General features: G+C 37.9%; 1 protein-coding gene across 4 annotated transcripts in view; it reads right to left on the bottom strand.

Annotated features, from left to right (window-relative positions):
* Window positions 1–17,577, bottom strand: part of NKAIN2 (Na+/K+ transporting ATPase interacting 2) — a 1,037,556-nt gene that overhangs the window by 17,016 nt on the left and 1,002,963 nt on the right. For all 4 annotated transcript variants that reach the window (XM_011944458.1, XM_011944459.1, XM_011944461.1 and 1 more), the window contains one exon: window positions 8,979–9,039. In XM_011944458.1, coding sequence (XP_011799848.1) covers window positions 8,979–9,039 — 61 coding nt within the window. The remainder of the gene's footprint in view (window positions 1–8,978; window positions 9,040–17,577) is intronic.

Below are 17,577 nucleotides of genomic sequence, written 5' to 3'. Positions count from 1 at the left end.
GGTGTAAGCCTGCTTCGCTCAGATGTTTTCGTTCTGCATACCTGGTGGCCATCCTTAGAGATCTAGTGTTTCTTAGTCCTCCTGCTGTTAAGAAGGAGACCTCTGAGCCCAGCCTTCTGTTTCTATGAGATGCCACTTCTAAAACTAAAGCAGAACTAGGCATAAGGAAGTGGGCAACGGCCAACATCATTCATCAAGAGCCTGACTTTGAATGTCATCTTCTCAGCATGTCTCTGATTTGGAGGGCTTTTAAAGAGACTTCATTTTCCTGTGCCAGCTCTTTGTCTTGCTCTCATTTGTTCTTTGGAGATGGGACTAAAGGATCCCAGCGACTTCATTTCGTCAACGTGTATGTCAACATTCTGCTGCGAAAATCACCTCACTTTTCTGCTACTTGAATGTTTTCTTTCTCATGTCATTATCCATGAGAAATTAGAGATAGATGGTGAGGAAGCTAGTCCAGGACACCCACTGCTGGTAGGCTGTGGGGGTCCGCACCACTGGAAGAAGCAGAGTCAGCAAAATCAAAGGTTTTTGTTCATTCATTTCTGTAAATGTCACTACTTGCTCCTCCTTTAAGTCACATGCTTTCTTTTTTATTAATGTTATTAAAACAACATCAGTATTCTTCATCTGCTGGATAACTCCAATTCACCCTGTCAGAAATATTCTTTGCATAAAAAATACCTCTTTTGTTACACCCCAGTTAAAGGCCCTCCTTTGCTTATGTGAATATTGTTACTTCTATATTGTTTTGTAGAAACAAAGCTCTGATTGTTCTTAATTAACAGAGGAGAGAGAATGAATCAGCTTCTTTCCCCTCATATTCTTGACTTGGAAATATCAGATTTATTTAAAGATGAACATTGTGTGTGTGTTGTGTGTGTGTGTGTACGAGTGAAAAGCAATATAGTATAATGGAGGAGATATGATATTATGAAAAAAGAGAGAAAATAAGAAGTGAATGTTGAAGAATCAGACTCGGTTTTGACCTGAATATATAATTTTTAAAATATAGCTTATGTGTTTTCTGTTACATGATCACAAGAGGGAGCAATTTAATAGAAGGCTGAAAAACAAACCAGTGTTCACCAATCTGGGGAGACAATGTGAAAATTATTACATGTATCACTGTTGGAGAATGCTGTTGTCACTAATAGGAACTTGAATTTAATTGACAGGAGGAAAATTCATATGTACCATCTGTCTCAGGTGTTGATCACTTAGTTTTATATATAGCAGTGCATCTTTCTTCCTCTTGTTTAGAAAATGATAGGTGCTTTATTCAAATTACTTATTCATTTACTTAGAATACATTGAATTCTAAGGAGATGTCATATTTCCTTGGCAGTTTCTGTATAGGTCAAGAAATGTTTGTGGAGATCCAGTTGATTCATTCATTTATTTTCCAAATACTTCCTGAGTCCTTTTCTAGGTTGGGGATATGGTAGATGCTAAGGATGCAGCAGGGAACAAGACAGGGGTGAATCCTGATGATGTCTCCTATTATTCTTCCATCCTGAGTGAGTCAGTGTGTACTGTATTTGAATGTTGGAAAGTCATGAATGAGTTAGTGACTTTGGGCAAGTCATTTGATCTTCCTTGGCCTATAAAATTAAAGTGCTGAAATAGAGCAGTAGGCTGGTTTCCATCATTTTAAACCCTGTACAACTCATAATTCAAAACAAATCATAAACAGAACAAACAGATATAAAATTAAATAAATGCAGAACTTCTGTGCTTTGGTTTGGGGGGAATGGGAAGGAAAGGTGAAATATGACACCTTTTTCACCTTGGCCCCACTAGGATTCTGTAGGCATAGTGAGAGATCAGTGGAGTGCAAAGCCTGGGTCTTCAGGCTTTGTGATCCTGTTCAGAGATGAGAAAATAAATACCAAGTTTTGGTTTAGTGGGAAACTGGCAGATGTGGAGAAAATATTTTCACTCAGTCACCATCAAATTCATAAGACAAATGTTATAAAGAAAATATAAATTAGTAAGATACTAAGATTATGTTACATTTTATTTGATTGCTTCAGTATGATGCCAGATACGTAAAATAAACATATTCTCACAACTTTGCCTGTCAACTTGGCAGCCAGGAACTTGGCAACTTTTCTGAACTTCTAATCATCCCCTCTTAGGTTATGTTTGAAGAGTGATTTATAAACGTGAAAGAAAGCTCAGACTACTAAACAGAATGTATGAAATAGCCCTAACAATCAGATGGGAGGAATGCAGTTAGATCATAGATAGATAGATAGATAGACAGATAGATAGATAGATAGATAGATAGATAGATAGATAGATAGATAGATAAGAAGAAAGGAAGAAAAGAAGAGAGAATGAAAGGAAGGAAAAAGAGAAGGAAGGAAGGAAGGAAGGAAGGAAGGAAGGAAGGAAGGAAGGAAGGAAGGAAGAAAGAAAGCAGGCAGGCAGGCAGGCACATAATACACCAAAATTTGAACTGAATATCAGAACTCAGAATTACGGGGTTATTTTAATTTTCCTTTTTTATTTATCTGTATTGTCTATGCTTTCTGCATTCCCTTATAGACAGGAAGTAACAGATATTTTTTTCATGGGGAAATAGTTCTCCCTGCTCCCATGTTTACCCACCCCCGTGGTTGAGAGTGTGAGATTGTGCTCAGAGAACTGCATTCAAATCTAATGATCCTGACAAACTGGAGAAATGATAAAAACATACAGAATGAAATTCAATACACAGAAGTGTAGGCCAGCAGGTTTTAGAAGAAAAATCAAATAAAAATAACAGAAAATTATTAGCCCCAGAGAAGTGAATAATTTCCTCTGGTTTTCTTTTCAAATGAAAGATTCAGTAAATTGATTGTGACTTTCATCCCAAGGCCAGTTGATTTTGAGGAATTCAGGACAGGTTTTGACACATTTGTGCTTGGCTGGTATAAATGTGCATGTGTCTAACTCCAAGTTTAAGCATCTTGAATTCATTTTTCAGCATTGCTTTCAAAATAAGTCCCTTAGGATATTATTTTTTAAATGATATTCCATGTCTCTCTCCAGATGATTTCAACATTTAACATTTGCAAATACATTGAATCTCTTTCAGCAAAGAGAATGACTGCTTAGTAAAATGAACCCATTTGCTAGAAGACCAACATTTAGTTTTAGTTTAACTATTAAGCCAATGATTTACAAGAACACATAATAAAAATTGAGAAGTCATATGATCTTTTTTTTTTTTCCTATCATGGATTAGCAATATTTGCCATGGCTGCATGGCTTCCTTTTAATTGTCACATCTAACAATGCTAACAAAGCACCAAGGGCAATTTCTGGTTCTATCACTGTGAGTGGGCATCTGACTGCAGTGGGGAAAACCCAAGGATGAAGTGAGACAGAAGAGCTACATTTAAAATAAAAGGCACACCCGACTAGGAATCTCCAAACATTTTCTTTCTTTCATAGAATAGTGTAAAAGAGAACAAGCAGAGGGGAATAGAAGACGGGAGGCCATAAGGAAAACTCTGCATGGCTGGTGACAGATAAGACAGCAGAGAGCCCTGCCACAAAGACAGCACAGCGAGATGCCTGCTTTCCTGGAGAAAGCCTTTTCTCCCAAGATGTATCACTGCCTTTTCATGAACAAATATATAGAAGTATGTTGTGAAGGTAGCCCACTCAAATAGGGCTCTAAGGTCAAGCCACATCCTCTAGAGCAGGGGCCTCAGCTTTTATCCTGGTGAGAAGCTACTCATCTAAAGGCGGATCACCCCACAGCAGGAGATGCTCAGCAGGAATTCCTGCCTGGTGGCAGTGAGTATGGAGCTGACCTGGCAGCAATACAGCCCTGAAGCCTCTTACCCACAGGCATCTGATGGGCCAGTGAGCTGCATCTATCCTCAATCTGTGCCCCACATATATTTTCAAATGTCCAGGACACACGTGGAGTGTGTGTGCATGTGTGTGTATTTGGATGTGGACTGAATTGTGATCCTCCTTAAATTCATATGTTGAAGGTCTAACTCCTAATATACCTGACTGTACTTGGAAATTGGCCCTTTGAAGAGGTAATGAAGGTTAAATGGGGTCATATGGATAGGACCCCAATCCAACAGAAAGTGCCGTCTACAAGACAAAGACAGAGGCCTCAGGATAAACCAAACCTGAGGTTTCTAACATCTAGATTTTGGAAAGCAAATTTCTGTTGTTTAAGCCACTATGTCTGTTGTATGTTTTTATGGCATCCGTAGCTAACTAACTCATGGCGGAAGGAGTGTCACATCTAATTTGGGATCTCTGCTCTGAGGGTTGCTGTCATCTCCTGGTAGGCACAGCAGATGGCAGTGGTGCCCTGTGAGTCTGCACAACCAGCTGGCCTGCCAAGCTGTGGCTCCGGCTTAGATAAGTAAAGAGTTAGAGATGTAAACTTCAAGGTCCAGACTTTTTTTCAATGGAAAAAAACAAAAACCCTTGCAATATAGTGTCTGCTATGATCTAAATGTTAGTGTCCCTCCCCAATTCATGTTTTGAAACATAATCACCAACGTAATGGTGTTAGGAGGTAGGGCCTGTAGGAGGTGGTTATGTCATGACGGTGGAGCCCTCAGAAATGGGATTAGTAACCTTCTAAAAGAGGCCCCGGAGGGCTGCCTTGCCCCTTTTCACATGTGAGGTTACAGTAAGAAGGTATCACCTATGAGCAAGGAAACCAGCCCTCACTAGAAGCCATATCTGCTGGTGCCTTGATGGACTTTCCAGCCCATAAAACTGTGAGAAATAAATTTCTGTCATTTATAAGACACTCTACTTATAGTATTTTGCTACAGTACCCCGAGGGAACTAAAACAATATCTCTACAAATATTAATCAAACTGGACTCTAGAAGAGTAATGAGATACTGCTTAAAAGGATACATAAGGGAAAAAATTCTCAGGTGTTTGATGTTCATGATCCTCTCTGTTTCAATGACGATTTATTGCTATTTCATTGAGTCTAGACTCAAGTCTTTGCTCATTGAGCTCAAACACTCTCCATTGCTTCCTGGAGGTTTCTGCCTCTTTCCTCTGAAGTTTCCTGGATACACCTGTTGCTGTGAGGCTGAGGTATCAGAACTGAGCACATAACTGATTAGCTTTATGTTGACTTCAAGAATATTTTATCCAGTTGCCATCATTGGGCCCTTATCTCCACAGTCATTCTAAGCACTAGCTACAGAACCAAAGCTGTCCTCTGTTCCTTATAAGGCTCTTAATAATGGAAACTTAACCAATTTGGCAAGCAGGTAGCTAGCACCTACTCCTGACACTATGCTTCATTGCAAATAATGATGCGTTATTGCAGATCCACAGTGGGTAAAAATAGGCACATAGAGACCCTCTCAGTGTTTACATGTACATTAAACCCCTTCCAAGTTTCAGGGTTTGCTTAAGAGTGGTTTTATTTGAATCTTTCACCAAACTTTTTAAGGATCAGGATAATTTTTATAATATAATTACCAAAATTATACAGAAAAGTCAAACCTAGTTTACTCAATGGATTGAAAGTCATATGTCCAGGCAGTGTCTGAGGATGAACATCAGGCAAGTGATCATAGATGGAAAATATCAACCCAAAGCATTGTAACCAAAAGATACTCATAACTGTCTAGGTGTGAATGACTACAAGTAAATGAACCTAACTGAAAGTCACCGAAGACCACTGGACAGAGAGCCAGTCCAAATGAGCATCTCCCCCTACCTGTTTACTAGTCCAATGAACATCTGAGACAAGCGTCAGTCTACTTGTATATAAAAATTAAAAAAAGAGTTCATATTTTGCCCACTGAACAATAAGACTAACATGATAAAACTTGTTTTTGAGAAGTCTACTTGTGTTTTGGATTAATAAAGGCAGACGTGGTTTTGTGGTCAAGATACACATAAAGACATATATGTTATTTTATGGAGTCTTTTGGGGCAAAAACCTTATTAGATGCTTGAGAGATAACTTGATCTTCCAACAGATATTGGTGACTTTGAATCTCCTTGAATTTACATCACTTTGGCCAAAACTTGGTTTAGCGCAGAATTCCCTTAGAAGAATTCTCCGGAATATTAAGTGCTTTTTTATGGAGGCGGCCGGCGGCGGGGAGTGGGGTTGGTGAAAAACAGGAGATCTGTGTTCAAATATTTTGGGAGACTTGCATTAATCATACTTTTAATTTCTATAAATTGATGCTTTAACATCTACAAAATGACCACTAGCTGTTTCCGAGTAAGCCCTGACTCACCCCCAAAAAACATATGGAGACTTTAGATAACCCTAAAGCTATGCATTAATAGTCACAGTGAACATGAATTTCATGGGGCACCACTTTGTAACACAGTTAACCTGTCCTAATTAACCTTCCTACCCTGCCTCATCCATTTCTTCTTGTAGGACTCGAAAAGGTTCCGCTCTCTCTCTGCCTCATGACTGACCCCACTCCTGCTGCTGTGGGGCATGTGGTATTCTCCCGGGGGAACTGTGGGTATAATCAAGCCATAGAACTCTTTCTGGTTTTTCTCTTTGATCTGTGTCTGGCCTCAAGGTAATATGGTTAAAACAAAACTGTGGGTTAGAAAAAGAAATGGACATATTTCTTTCTGGCAGCACTCTTAGAAATGTTAATATATAAATGTGCATTTTACATTTTCAGTGTCAACCTTACTTGGCTTTGGAATTTTTTTTTTTTTTTTTTTGAGCAGTATGTCTTGTGGAACTAGCATTTCTGAGATCTCCTTTGAGAGGTGCTATTCTGCTGAAATGCTGATTATGCATGTAGGAGACATGGTATGTCAGTAAGTATTGTATGAAGATAAAAATGCACTGGTATCGTTGTGAAATGAAATCAAACAACATAGCCCAGAGAAAGCCCAACTTCCATATGAAAATTCCATATGGGGACTTACCCTTCATCAGGGATTTGGCACACAGACACTGAATGGTAATATCTCAATGAACTTACATAGTTTGTGTGGTCCATGCATTTTAAAATCCATATATATTTTGCCCTTTCTAATCTTTGAATAAATCTTTTCTGTATAAGACAAGTGCTTACTGGATGTCTTCTCTTGTATAGGCGCTAGGCAGCTCAAACTCAACCTGTGCAAACTGAACTAGTGATCTTATTCCCATTTTTCTTCCCAAGTGGCAATTCCATCTACCCATTCACTTGCATCAGACACCCAGGAATCTAACAGTCTCCTCCTTTTCCCTTATCACAGTACCCACCATTGCCCACTAATCATGTCATTTTGGCATGTCTCATGGCACATCTATCCTCTCTATCTCCAATACCGATCCTTGTCCAGATTCACATTATCTCATGTCTCACTTTCATGGTGTCTTAACTAGTTCTCTTTTCCCTAGTCTTTCCCCCTCTTGAGTCTCTTCTTTATAATGATGCTAATGTATTTTTTCTAAAGAACGTTTTTGATTATGTTATTCTCTTTTTTAAGCTATCTGCCCTTTGATCTGTGATTGTATTATATAAAGCCCAAACTCCTTAATCTTTCATACCCACTTTTCTACTATCTCATTCATACATGTTTTTTTCCAATTTTCTCCAGCTGTCTACCTGTAGCACAGGAAACAAATTCAGTCACATTAATCTGGCTGTGATGTGCTTTTTCACCTTTTGCTTGGGACCACCCCTTGCTTCCATACCGGCAACACAGTAAAGATCTATTCATCTTTTGAGCTCAAGCTCAAAAGTGTTCTCTATGAACCTTCTCCTGATCTCTTTCTTCTCTTTACCCACAGCATGCACTACAGAGTTTCATACTTGTTTGCTCATATGTTTGTTTTATCTACTAGTTGGCAAGTTCCTAGAGGTAAAATATTATGTATGAATCATCCTAAAATCTCCAAAGGCTGACATAGTGTTTTAAACACTAAGGAATATTTTACAAATGCTTATTTAGTGAAAGGACCATTTTTCCTTTCATATATGAAATAAATTATAAACTATATACTTCTGATTTTATATCATGTATGAGTATGATTGAAAAGTGCCTCTTCTAAATTAATCACTTGATATTGCCTCTTCCTTTCTAGTATAATTGGAAAGGGAGGAAGAAACATATGTTTATCTTTGGATGTTTTCCTCAAATCATTATATTCTCACCTTCCTCTTTCCTTACTGTTTCAAACACCCAATATTATAAATATTTTTTGAAACCAAGAAAAATGATTCCCAATTCTGATTTTTCCTCTGAGTAAATGTAACTACATGGGCAATTATCCATGATAGTACCCACAAAGAATAGAAGTACTTTCCCCACTTCTCCTATTTTAGATCCTTAGGGGCAGGGATGGAATAAAACCTTCTACCCTCCATGTTTCGGAGAGCAGACAACAGAGCCCCTGGGAGGACTGTAAGAGTGTACTGTGATCTAAACTCTGGATCAAGCAATACGTCTCAATGTTGAGCCTTTGACATAGTTAGAGTTCTAGTCATTTGTATCAAATAGCAGGAACGAAAAGGACAGACGGACATTTGATTTCCCAAAGACAATTCTCTGAATTAATCTGAAGTCAGTTTCCATAAGAATCTTAGCAACTATTACAAATTGTTGATTTTGGGGATTTTTAGTCTTGGGTGAAACTAGTTAGTTATCAATACGTAATAAAGGGATCATAAAAAGAGAATGGTCAAGTTAGCCACATTTTAAAATCATTTCCATCTCCAATCTCCCCTCTCTGTTCCCTACTAGAATTTTTTATAAGAGGAAAGGATTTTTAAAAGCCCTTCAAAGAAAAGAAAGAAGTTATGTTTTCAAAATGGGTGCTTCTCCATTCTTCACTTTGCTGGATACTGTTATGATAAACACTTTGGTCTGATGGGCGCAAAAGGCTTATTCTCCATTCTAATGCTGTGTTGTGGGATCTTGTCTGAGGAACAGGAAGGGTAGGTAGGAGGCAGTAAAGAAGATGCTTTGAACTTGAAAGAAACAGAATAGAGCTTTAATACTTACAGCTGTCCTCTTCTTCAGTTATACATTTCACAACATAACAGGCGTAGATGAAACCTGCCAGCTGAAACAAAACAGAGATGCTTTAGACATCAGACAAAGGCACCAAAACCAGACCTCACTGGGGAGTGGCTGTTCAAAGTTAGGCAGTTTACAACCAGACTTAGGGCTCCAACATGGCTCATTGGACTGGATCTTGACTTCAGTGTGGATTCCTGATTCAAATGATGCTCATCTGTGTTGTAAATAAACATATCACTCTGTTTTTCTCTAACCTGTGTTTATATGTAAGATTTGTTAATTGCCAAGCAATCTAAAACAAATTATTTTCAGTACAGAAAAAGACTTATGACCGTTCACTAATGGATTAACATTTGCATTTGTGCCAATCAACTTCTAGTTTACTTTTCATTAGCTCAGTACCTGAGATTCTAAAACTTGGACTCTCACAGACCATCACAAAAATGCTTTGAGGGAAAAACATTAAGGTGATTCTGTGGTTTGTTGCATGGGCTTTTTGTAAGTAAGGAAGACTCAGATCTGTAACAGGAACCAGGGCATAGTGAGTATGATTAAGACAATATGTTACAGAGAAGTGATGAGATGGACACCTATAAGTAGGGAGTACCATCAAAACGCATTGAATACGGCATTACACACATCACATTGTCTTTTCTGAAACTCCACACAAAGGTCTGTGTGCCTGTAAAGGAGCACAACACAGCCATTTGCTCTCTCTACTTTCTCAGATTGGGTGTTTTTGTATTCCTTCCTACTAGTACAATATTGATTTAGTCAATTTATGAACACTAATCAAAAGAAACAAATATAATTTCTGGATAAGTAGAAGACTATTTGTTTTCTTTTTTTGCAAATTGATCTAGTTTGGAGGAATCCTTAAAGGTATGTCCTTAAAACAGTGATGAAGATTATTCACAACAACATTTCAGACAGACATTGATCGGGCTAAGGACCGACCCCACACAGTAATATTTAGTGTGGGGAAGAAAACATCAGGAAAAGCTGCAGTCTTCAATCAGGAAGTGAAAGCACGGGAAAAAAAGGAACTGCCTCGACAAGCCTAATGAAGTTGTTTTTCATTAGGTGAGAGATAGTGATCTTCTGGAGGATGTGAGTGGAACCTCTTAAGTCAAAGGCTACACTAATAGGTATTTAATGAGCGCAGAACTATTAGGAGACAAAGCGGTCTCTGGTGAAAAGAAACTTTAAGTCCCTAATTTGGACTTGAGAGAGAAAGCACGTTCTGGCAGATTCTAGCTATCTTCCAAAAAGAACTGGCATAGGATAAAACAGTGGTCATTCCTGGACAATAGAGGAAGCAGCAGTGACCACATTTGGGGAGGCAGAGTTGAAGGAAAAAGACTTACCCAACACTTCATACACTTTTGTTTTTAGATCCTGGAGGAGAGGGAATGGATACCCTCAGCCCTCTCTACCCCCAGCTGTAGTATCTGCACCAGTATACATCATAGAGAGTCAAAAATAAATACCACTAATGCTATATCAGAAGACTGAGTTTTCTTTTTAAGAAATTTTTTTTTTTTTTTTTTTTGAGGCAGAGTCTTGCTCTGTCGCCCAGGCTGGAGTGCAGTGGCCGGATCTCAGCTCACTGCAAACTCCGCCTCCCAGGTTCAAGCCATTCTCCTGCCTCAGCCTCCGGAGTAGCTGGGACTACAGGCGCCCGCCACCGCGCCCGGCTAGTTTTTGTATTTTTAGTAGAGACGGGGTTTCACCGGGTTAGCCAGGATGGTCTTGATCTCTTGACCTTGTGATCCGCCCGTCTCGGCCTCCCAAAGTAGAAAACTCATCAAATCAGCATGTTTCTCTTTGAATTATATGCTGCTGTTGGCAATAAGATAGTGATAGTAAGAACCACTTCTTTATATAATAGAGTCATCAAGGTCTTTGTTCTTATGGGACTTATTTTTAGAGTTCAGAGTACTAATTGAAAACCAATGTCTCCTATTTGGCTTTAGCAAAGATTTTGATTTACTCAAACTCAAATCACATAGTGATTTGAGGATTTCATGGGTACTGGAAAAATAGAGACTATACTAACACATCTTGATCTTTCATCCACCAGGACCCATGAAAATGCTCTTTTTATGGAGTGAGCCAGTCCCATGGGTGCTTGACATTGGTATTTGGATCTGGCTGTGTCTAGGTAAAGAGCCTATGGGTGTGGTTAAATCCCCTTGCTATTGCTTATAGCTTTACCTCTTCCTCCACATTGAGTTCTTACTATATGGGGCTAAATGTTACAGGTTTATCAGTAGTTTTCCTCTTCTTTTCAGTGTTAAATGCTTATTAAATTATTTGTAAAGCAATTTGTCCTAATTACAAACTGTTTTAAAAAAATTCTTACTCATCACTTCATTTCTTTGAAATGAATATCTAGGTAATAAGCATCGATACATTCTGAGATTCATGGCCAATAAGTTTAAACTTCTCATTAAAGTGTCAGTAGATTCTTGATTATTAATTATACTCTCCTAGAATGCAGCTAAGGCACTGCATTCTGCTTACCAATGATCTTTTAATTATATTCATTTTCATTCTTTAACTATCTGGGGAGCTCCTTTGATATAAAAGTAAATCCTGCTGCATTTTTTACAAAAGCTTGCTGATTAAGAGAACTTTAGCTTTTAAATTGGTCACCTCTAACTACAAATGGAAATTTGTGTTCCCCAAATTAATGAAGATTCATAAACTCTGCTATCTTCCAATTTCCCTACACAGTACACATTTCTAATTTAATTTTACCTCCCCAGTGGCAATTTATAAAATTTACCTATAGAAAGGGGTTTCAAATTATTTCTAACAATTCTGAAGGTTTCTGATATGGTTTGGCTGTGTTCCCAAATCTCATCTTGAATTGTAGTTCCCATAACCCCCAGGGGTTGTGGGAGGGACCCAGTGGGAGGTAATGAATCATGGGAGAAGTTACCTTCATGCTGTTCTCATGATAGTGTGTGAGTTCTCAAAAGATCTGATGGTTTTATAATGAACTTTTCCCTCCTTTGCTTTCATTCTTCTCCTTGCTGCCACCATGCGAAGAAGGTCTTTGCTTCCCCTTCTCTCTTGATTGTAAATTTCCTGAGGCCTTCCCAGCCATGCTGAATTGGGAGTCAATTTAACTTCTTTCCTTTTTAAATTACCTAGTCTAGGGTATGTCTTTATGAGCAGTGTGAGAACAGAAGAATCCAATCTCCTATAATATGCAACTCTGCTAATTGCTACCTGGGCTACAATGATGAACTAAAGCAGAGTTCTAGTCACCACTGACATTTTGGGTTTGGAATACTTTTTTATTGAGGCTGTTATGTGTTGTCAATGTTTAAACAATGACATCTTACAATCAAGACTGTCAACAATTGAGGCACTAAAAATATCTCTAGACATTGTCACATGTCCTCTAAAAGGCAAAATTTCCCCTGGCTAGAGCCGCTGTTTGAGATATAATCCTAGCTTTAAGGAGTTTGCAATTTTGTAGCAGGTATACATATAACTGTAATTTGAAGTAGATTTAGGTAAATCTTCAGAAAGAAGGAAGAAAGTTGTACTTCTAATAAGTGACAACAAACAGTAGACTGGATACTTTCATGTGTTCGCCCATTAAGCCTCACAAACACCCTTGGAAGAGCATTATATGTATTTTTGCAGATGACAGGCAAAATGGGATTTGCTTTTCCAGAGTGAGATTATCAAGCAGGAAAGATATGGGTTGTGTTTAGGTAAGAGGCAGTAGTTAAATCTGATGAGAGTTTGGGGACTTCATACTAGAGCAATGGAAATTAAAGCTGTGAAGACCAGATTAGGGTCCTAATCAGTGGGCCTCCAGTGTGCCAAATTGCCAACGGAACTATGCCATTTTTCTATGAAAAGTTTCATAGAAAATTTTCTATGTTTCTTTCATATTCTATGAAAGAAACAATAAGCTGAAAGAGCACACCATACAAAAGTATAACATTTTTCATGGGCCCAAATCTTTCCTGATGCAATACGTGACTTCCTTTCTAGCCTCATTTCTCACCAATCTTTGTCAGAACTGATGCCAGTAGAAAGCTGTTGGTAGCTTGCTGACATCTATCAGGTAGCTTTCCTTCTCTGTTCCTTAACTCATCTTCCCAGTCTGCCAACAAAGAATGCTAACGCCCTGTACCTCTTCCTTCCCCTCCCTACTCAGCCTTGCACCTCTAGTAATGAGTAATTCTAACTCATTCTTTTTTTGCATTTGTTTTTGAAAACAGAGTTCTGAGTTGCTAAGCTGGATATAAAGATTTACACGGCAGTACTGCCTGCTTACTTTCCAGGTCTTCTTTTTTAATTTTTTATTTCACTTTTATTTTAAGTTCTAGAGTTCATACGTAGGTTTGTTATACAGGTAAAGTTGTGTCATGGGAGTTTGTTGTACAGGTTATTTCATCTCCCAGGTACTAAGCTAGCCTTAAAGAATGAGTTAATACCCATCACGAAAAACAACTAATGGATACTAACTCATTCTTTAAGGCTGAATAAAGGTGCTGCTTCCTCCAAGAACTGGTAATCCATTCTCAGAGTAGGTTGGTGCTTGGCACTTTTGAGATAGACCTTGAGAGGTGGGAGGGCTTGAAAGGGAATAAAGAGGGGAACAGAGAGATGGAGACTACCTCTTCCAAGCAGAGGTCAGACTAGAGCTGGAAAGAAATAGATACATTTAGGGAGGAGGAAGTGGCCCAGTTCAGAGAAGCTTGGGCTGTAAAAAGGGAAGTAACGGGTCACAAAGCAGATAATAGAGGCTCATGTTGTTAGAGTAGATGTGAGTATCTGAAATTAACAGAAAATAATTTTATTTTGTTTCTTATTTGAAGATGCTTAGAATAATAATGGAAGGGACCTGTGGCACTATCTTAGGCAAACATACAATTATCAGCTAGTGAAAGAAACAAAATATTCTAGTGTTTCAGTCTTTGTCATTCAAAGCAGAGCTAAGTATACATTTTTTTATTTTTATTTATCTTTTCACCTTCATATATCTAATGTGATTTGTTCACTTCTAATTCACCTGATAAGGAATTACATATCATCTTGATATTATTACTGACTGGAAGGAAGTATTTTCTCTCTATAACTAAATCAGATTAAAATTCTTTTTTGTATCCACAAACCAAATTATGATTGTATGTCCCAGAAATTCACTTAGAAGCTAATAGAAAAACTGAAACCAAAGCCTTTTGGTAAGTATTTTAAAAGATTTAATTGTAATAATTGAAAATATAGCAACCTTAGTGTTTAATCTATTACATTCTAGATTTCCGTTTCTGGGAAGTTGGAGTAATGGGAGGGATACCTTTCCCTATCTTTCCTATTAAGTACAATTAAAAACCCTGAACATTATATATATATATAACAAACACAGGAAGACTGATGCAGACCAACTATGGTCTTTGGTACTCAAGAAAGTACATGAGAGTGAATTCCATTATTAGTATTAATATTATTATTATTATTATTATTATTTCATATACACCAGACTTACTTGGAGCTGAAGAAGCCTATAACTCTGAAATGCCAACAGGTACAGCTTTTTTTACAAGCCCTAGTAAACGCTTGCTGTCTCTAGCCAAAAGACCAGAGAAAAGGGAAAACGCAGCCCACCAAGACAGAAAGTTTTACAATGATAGTACCTCTTTGTTTCAGTCAACACCATAGAAAACAAAACAAAACAAAAACACAAAAATTGTAGCCCCACTCCCCAACCACAGCAACAAAGAGTAGGGAGCTGAGACTTCCCCACTGCCTCATGGGTAATCCAGACTTTTAGCCTCACTCTCCAGTAACGAGGCAGACGCTCCCTTCTCTCCACTGGGGTGTTGTCAGTGGAAGCTTAGTAGAAGATTAGGACTTTTACCAATGCCCAGCAGTACTGAGGCCAGTCCGCCACCCCCGTGGCATCAGTGAGAGCCATCTTGGAGCAGTAATAAGGCTCTTGCCAGATATGGAGGTATCACTGAGAGGCTAGTGGGGAGCAGGGCCTTCCAGAGCTTCCTAGACTTGAAAAGTCCTTCCCACGTTGAGTCTCAATGGAGGCTAAGGGGGAAGGAACCCTGGACTTCTGTCCCCACTTGGCAGAAATAAGTCAGCGTCCCTCCTTCTCCTATCAAAACAGCATCAGAGGAATCAACTAAAATGAAAGGTTTAATCAAGATCTAGGGTCTCATAGCATAACACCCAAAATGCCCACGTTTCAATTAAAAATTACTAAAAATACCAACAATGAGGATGTCCTCAAACTGAGTGAAAGGACAGCCAATGTAACCTAACCACAGAGGTGATAGAGATGTTAAGATTTTCTGGCAAATATTTTAGAGTAGACATCACAAAAATGCTCCAATAGCAATTACAAACATGCTTGAATAAATTAAAAAATTAGAAGGTCTCAGCAAAGACACAGAATATGTGAGGAAGAACCAAACTGAAAATTTAGAACTGAAAAATGTGGAGAACACAGAGGAAAGAATCAGTGAACTTGAAGACTGAACAATAGAAATTACCTAAACTAAGCAACAGAGACAAAGTAAACTGGAAAACATGCACAGAGTCTCAGGGACTCACGGAAATATCAAAAGACTTAACTTTTTTTCCCCCCACTGCAGTCCTGAAAGGAAAGGAGAAAGAGATCAGCACTGAAAAAGCCTTCAAAGAAATAATGACTGAAAACTTCTGAAATTTGGCAAAGGACATAAACTTACTAATTCAAAAAGCTTAGTGAACCGCAAACAGTATAAATCTAAAGAAATTCACGCCATGATGCATGACAGTCAAACTTAGGAGAGCCAAAAACAAATATCTTGAAAGCAGAAACAGGGAAACATTTATGTACAGCCATTCTGGAAAACAGTTTGGAGGTTTCTTTACAAACTAAACAGGCAACTACCATATGATCTAGCAATTGCACTCCTGCCCAGGAGTGCAATTTTATCTCAGAGAAATAAAAACATGTTCCAACAAAAACCTGTACACTAATACGTGTAACATCGCTATTCATAATAGGCCCAAGGTGGATGCAACCCCAATGTTGTTCTGTGGGTTAATAGTTAAACAAACTGTGGTACATCCATACCATGAAATATTATTCAGCAAGAAAAAGGAAGGGATGACTGATACATGCAACAACCTGCATGAATTTCCATAGAATTGAGGTTTGTGAAAAAAGCCAACTCAAAAAGGTTGTATGTTATGTGATTCTAGTTATAGAACATTCTTGACATAATAAAATTGTAGAAATAGAGAACAGGTTGGTGGTTGCCGGGGACTAAGGAGGGTGGGTTATGAAGGAAGTGAATGTGGCCATAAAAGGCAACAGATGGGATCCTTGTGGTGACGAAACTTTCTGTGTCTTGACTGTATCAATATCCAGATCCTAAAAGTGAAGCTGTACTGATTTTTGCAATGTAATACTATTTGGAGAAACTGGGTAAAGTGTACACAGAATCATTCATTTTATTTCATATAATTGCATATGATCCATATTTATCTCACAATAAAAAGTTTACTTGAAAAATACTACATTTTAGGGTACTTTTATTTATGTTTAAAAACTTTCTTATTATAATTTATAAATTATAAATATATCTAAACCAAGTAGATATGCTTGTTTTCTTAAGTACAAAGACACATTTTAATTTTGTGCCTTTATGCCAACATGATTAGAAATGAGGAGTAGCAACATAACTTTTTTATTCACAATTATCTCACATTCCACATAAATTGGTTGTATGTTTTATTTAAATTAAATAATCTAATTTTGTTCTGAATTCACAATTCATAGGCTCTAAGTCCATGCTTTTTGTAATAGGAATTTGAACAGAAGGATATTATGCACACACAAAGTATAATTTTAAGTTGCAGCTGATTTTTATTTGCTCTTTTTCATCTTACTCCATCTACATAATTTGAGATTGCTTCAGCAAAGGATTCAAATGTGATTACATCAGCGTTATTAATGAAGGTCTTTATATGAAGTATTTTATTATGTGGGCTGGTATATCATCTCTATTGTTTACCAGATGATTCTTATCTCATACTAATCCACTGGCTGGACTATTGTGGAACACACTGCAAATTTTCTCTGCTACGAATAATCCAGGTGCAGTTATCAACCCACAATAACACATGGAGGATTGCCTCCAGGGCTATTGTGAATGTTCACAGCCTACTGGGTCAGAAAAGCTTTTCAGAGGATCAGAGACATATCTTAATACCAGCCTTTAGGTATTCTGCTGCATCATCAAGCATGACTGTATTAAACACTTTTTAAAAGATTAAATAAAACCAGACACACATGCAAACTTATATTATCTACTTTAAGTTGGGAAATAGACTGAACTAAACGCCAACACTGGTTTACCCAATCATTCCTGTTGTGAAACAGTCTCTGGAGACTGGTAGGTTTCTTCAGTCCAAACTTATCAAAAAGTTACCCTAGTTCAAAGGAGTCTGGTGTATTAGTAAACTGGGCAGAGCAGAAGATATTCAGGCAGGACAAAAGATGGCTAATAACATTCAAATGTCATCAGGGTTAATACCTCTCTCAGGGTTT

Source organism: Colobus angolensis, unplaced genomic scaffold (assembly GCF_000951035.1).
Source record: "Colobus angolensis palliatus isolate OR3802 unplaced genomic scaffold, Cang.pa_1.0 Scaffold231, whole genome shotgun sequence".
In the NCBI taxonomy this organism is placed as follows: domain Eukaryota; kingdom Metazoa; phylum Chordata; class Mammalia; order Primates; family Cercopithecidae; genus Colobus; species Colobus angolensis.
The sequence above is the reverse complement of the archived record's forward strand: the minus strand, read 5'-3'. Positions and strand labels throughout refer to the sequence as shown.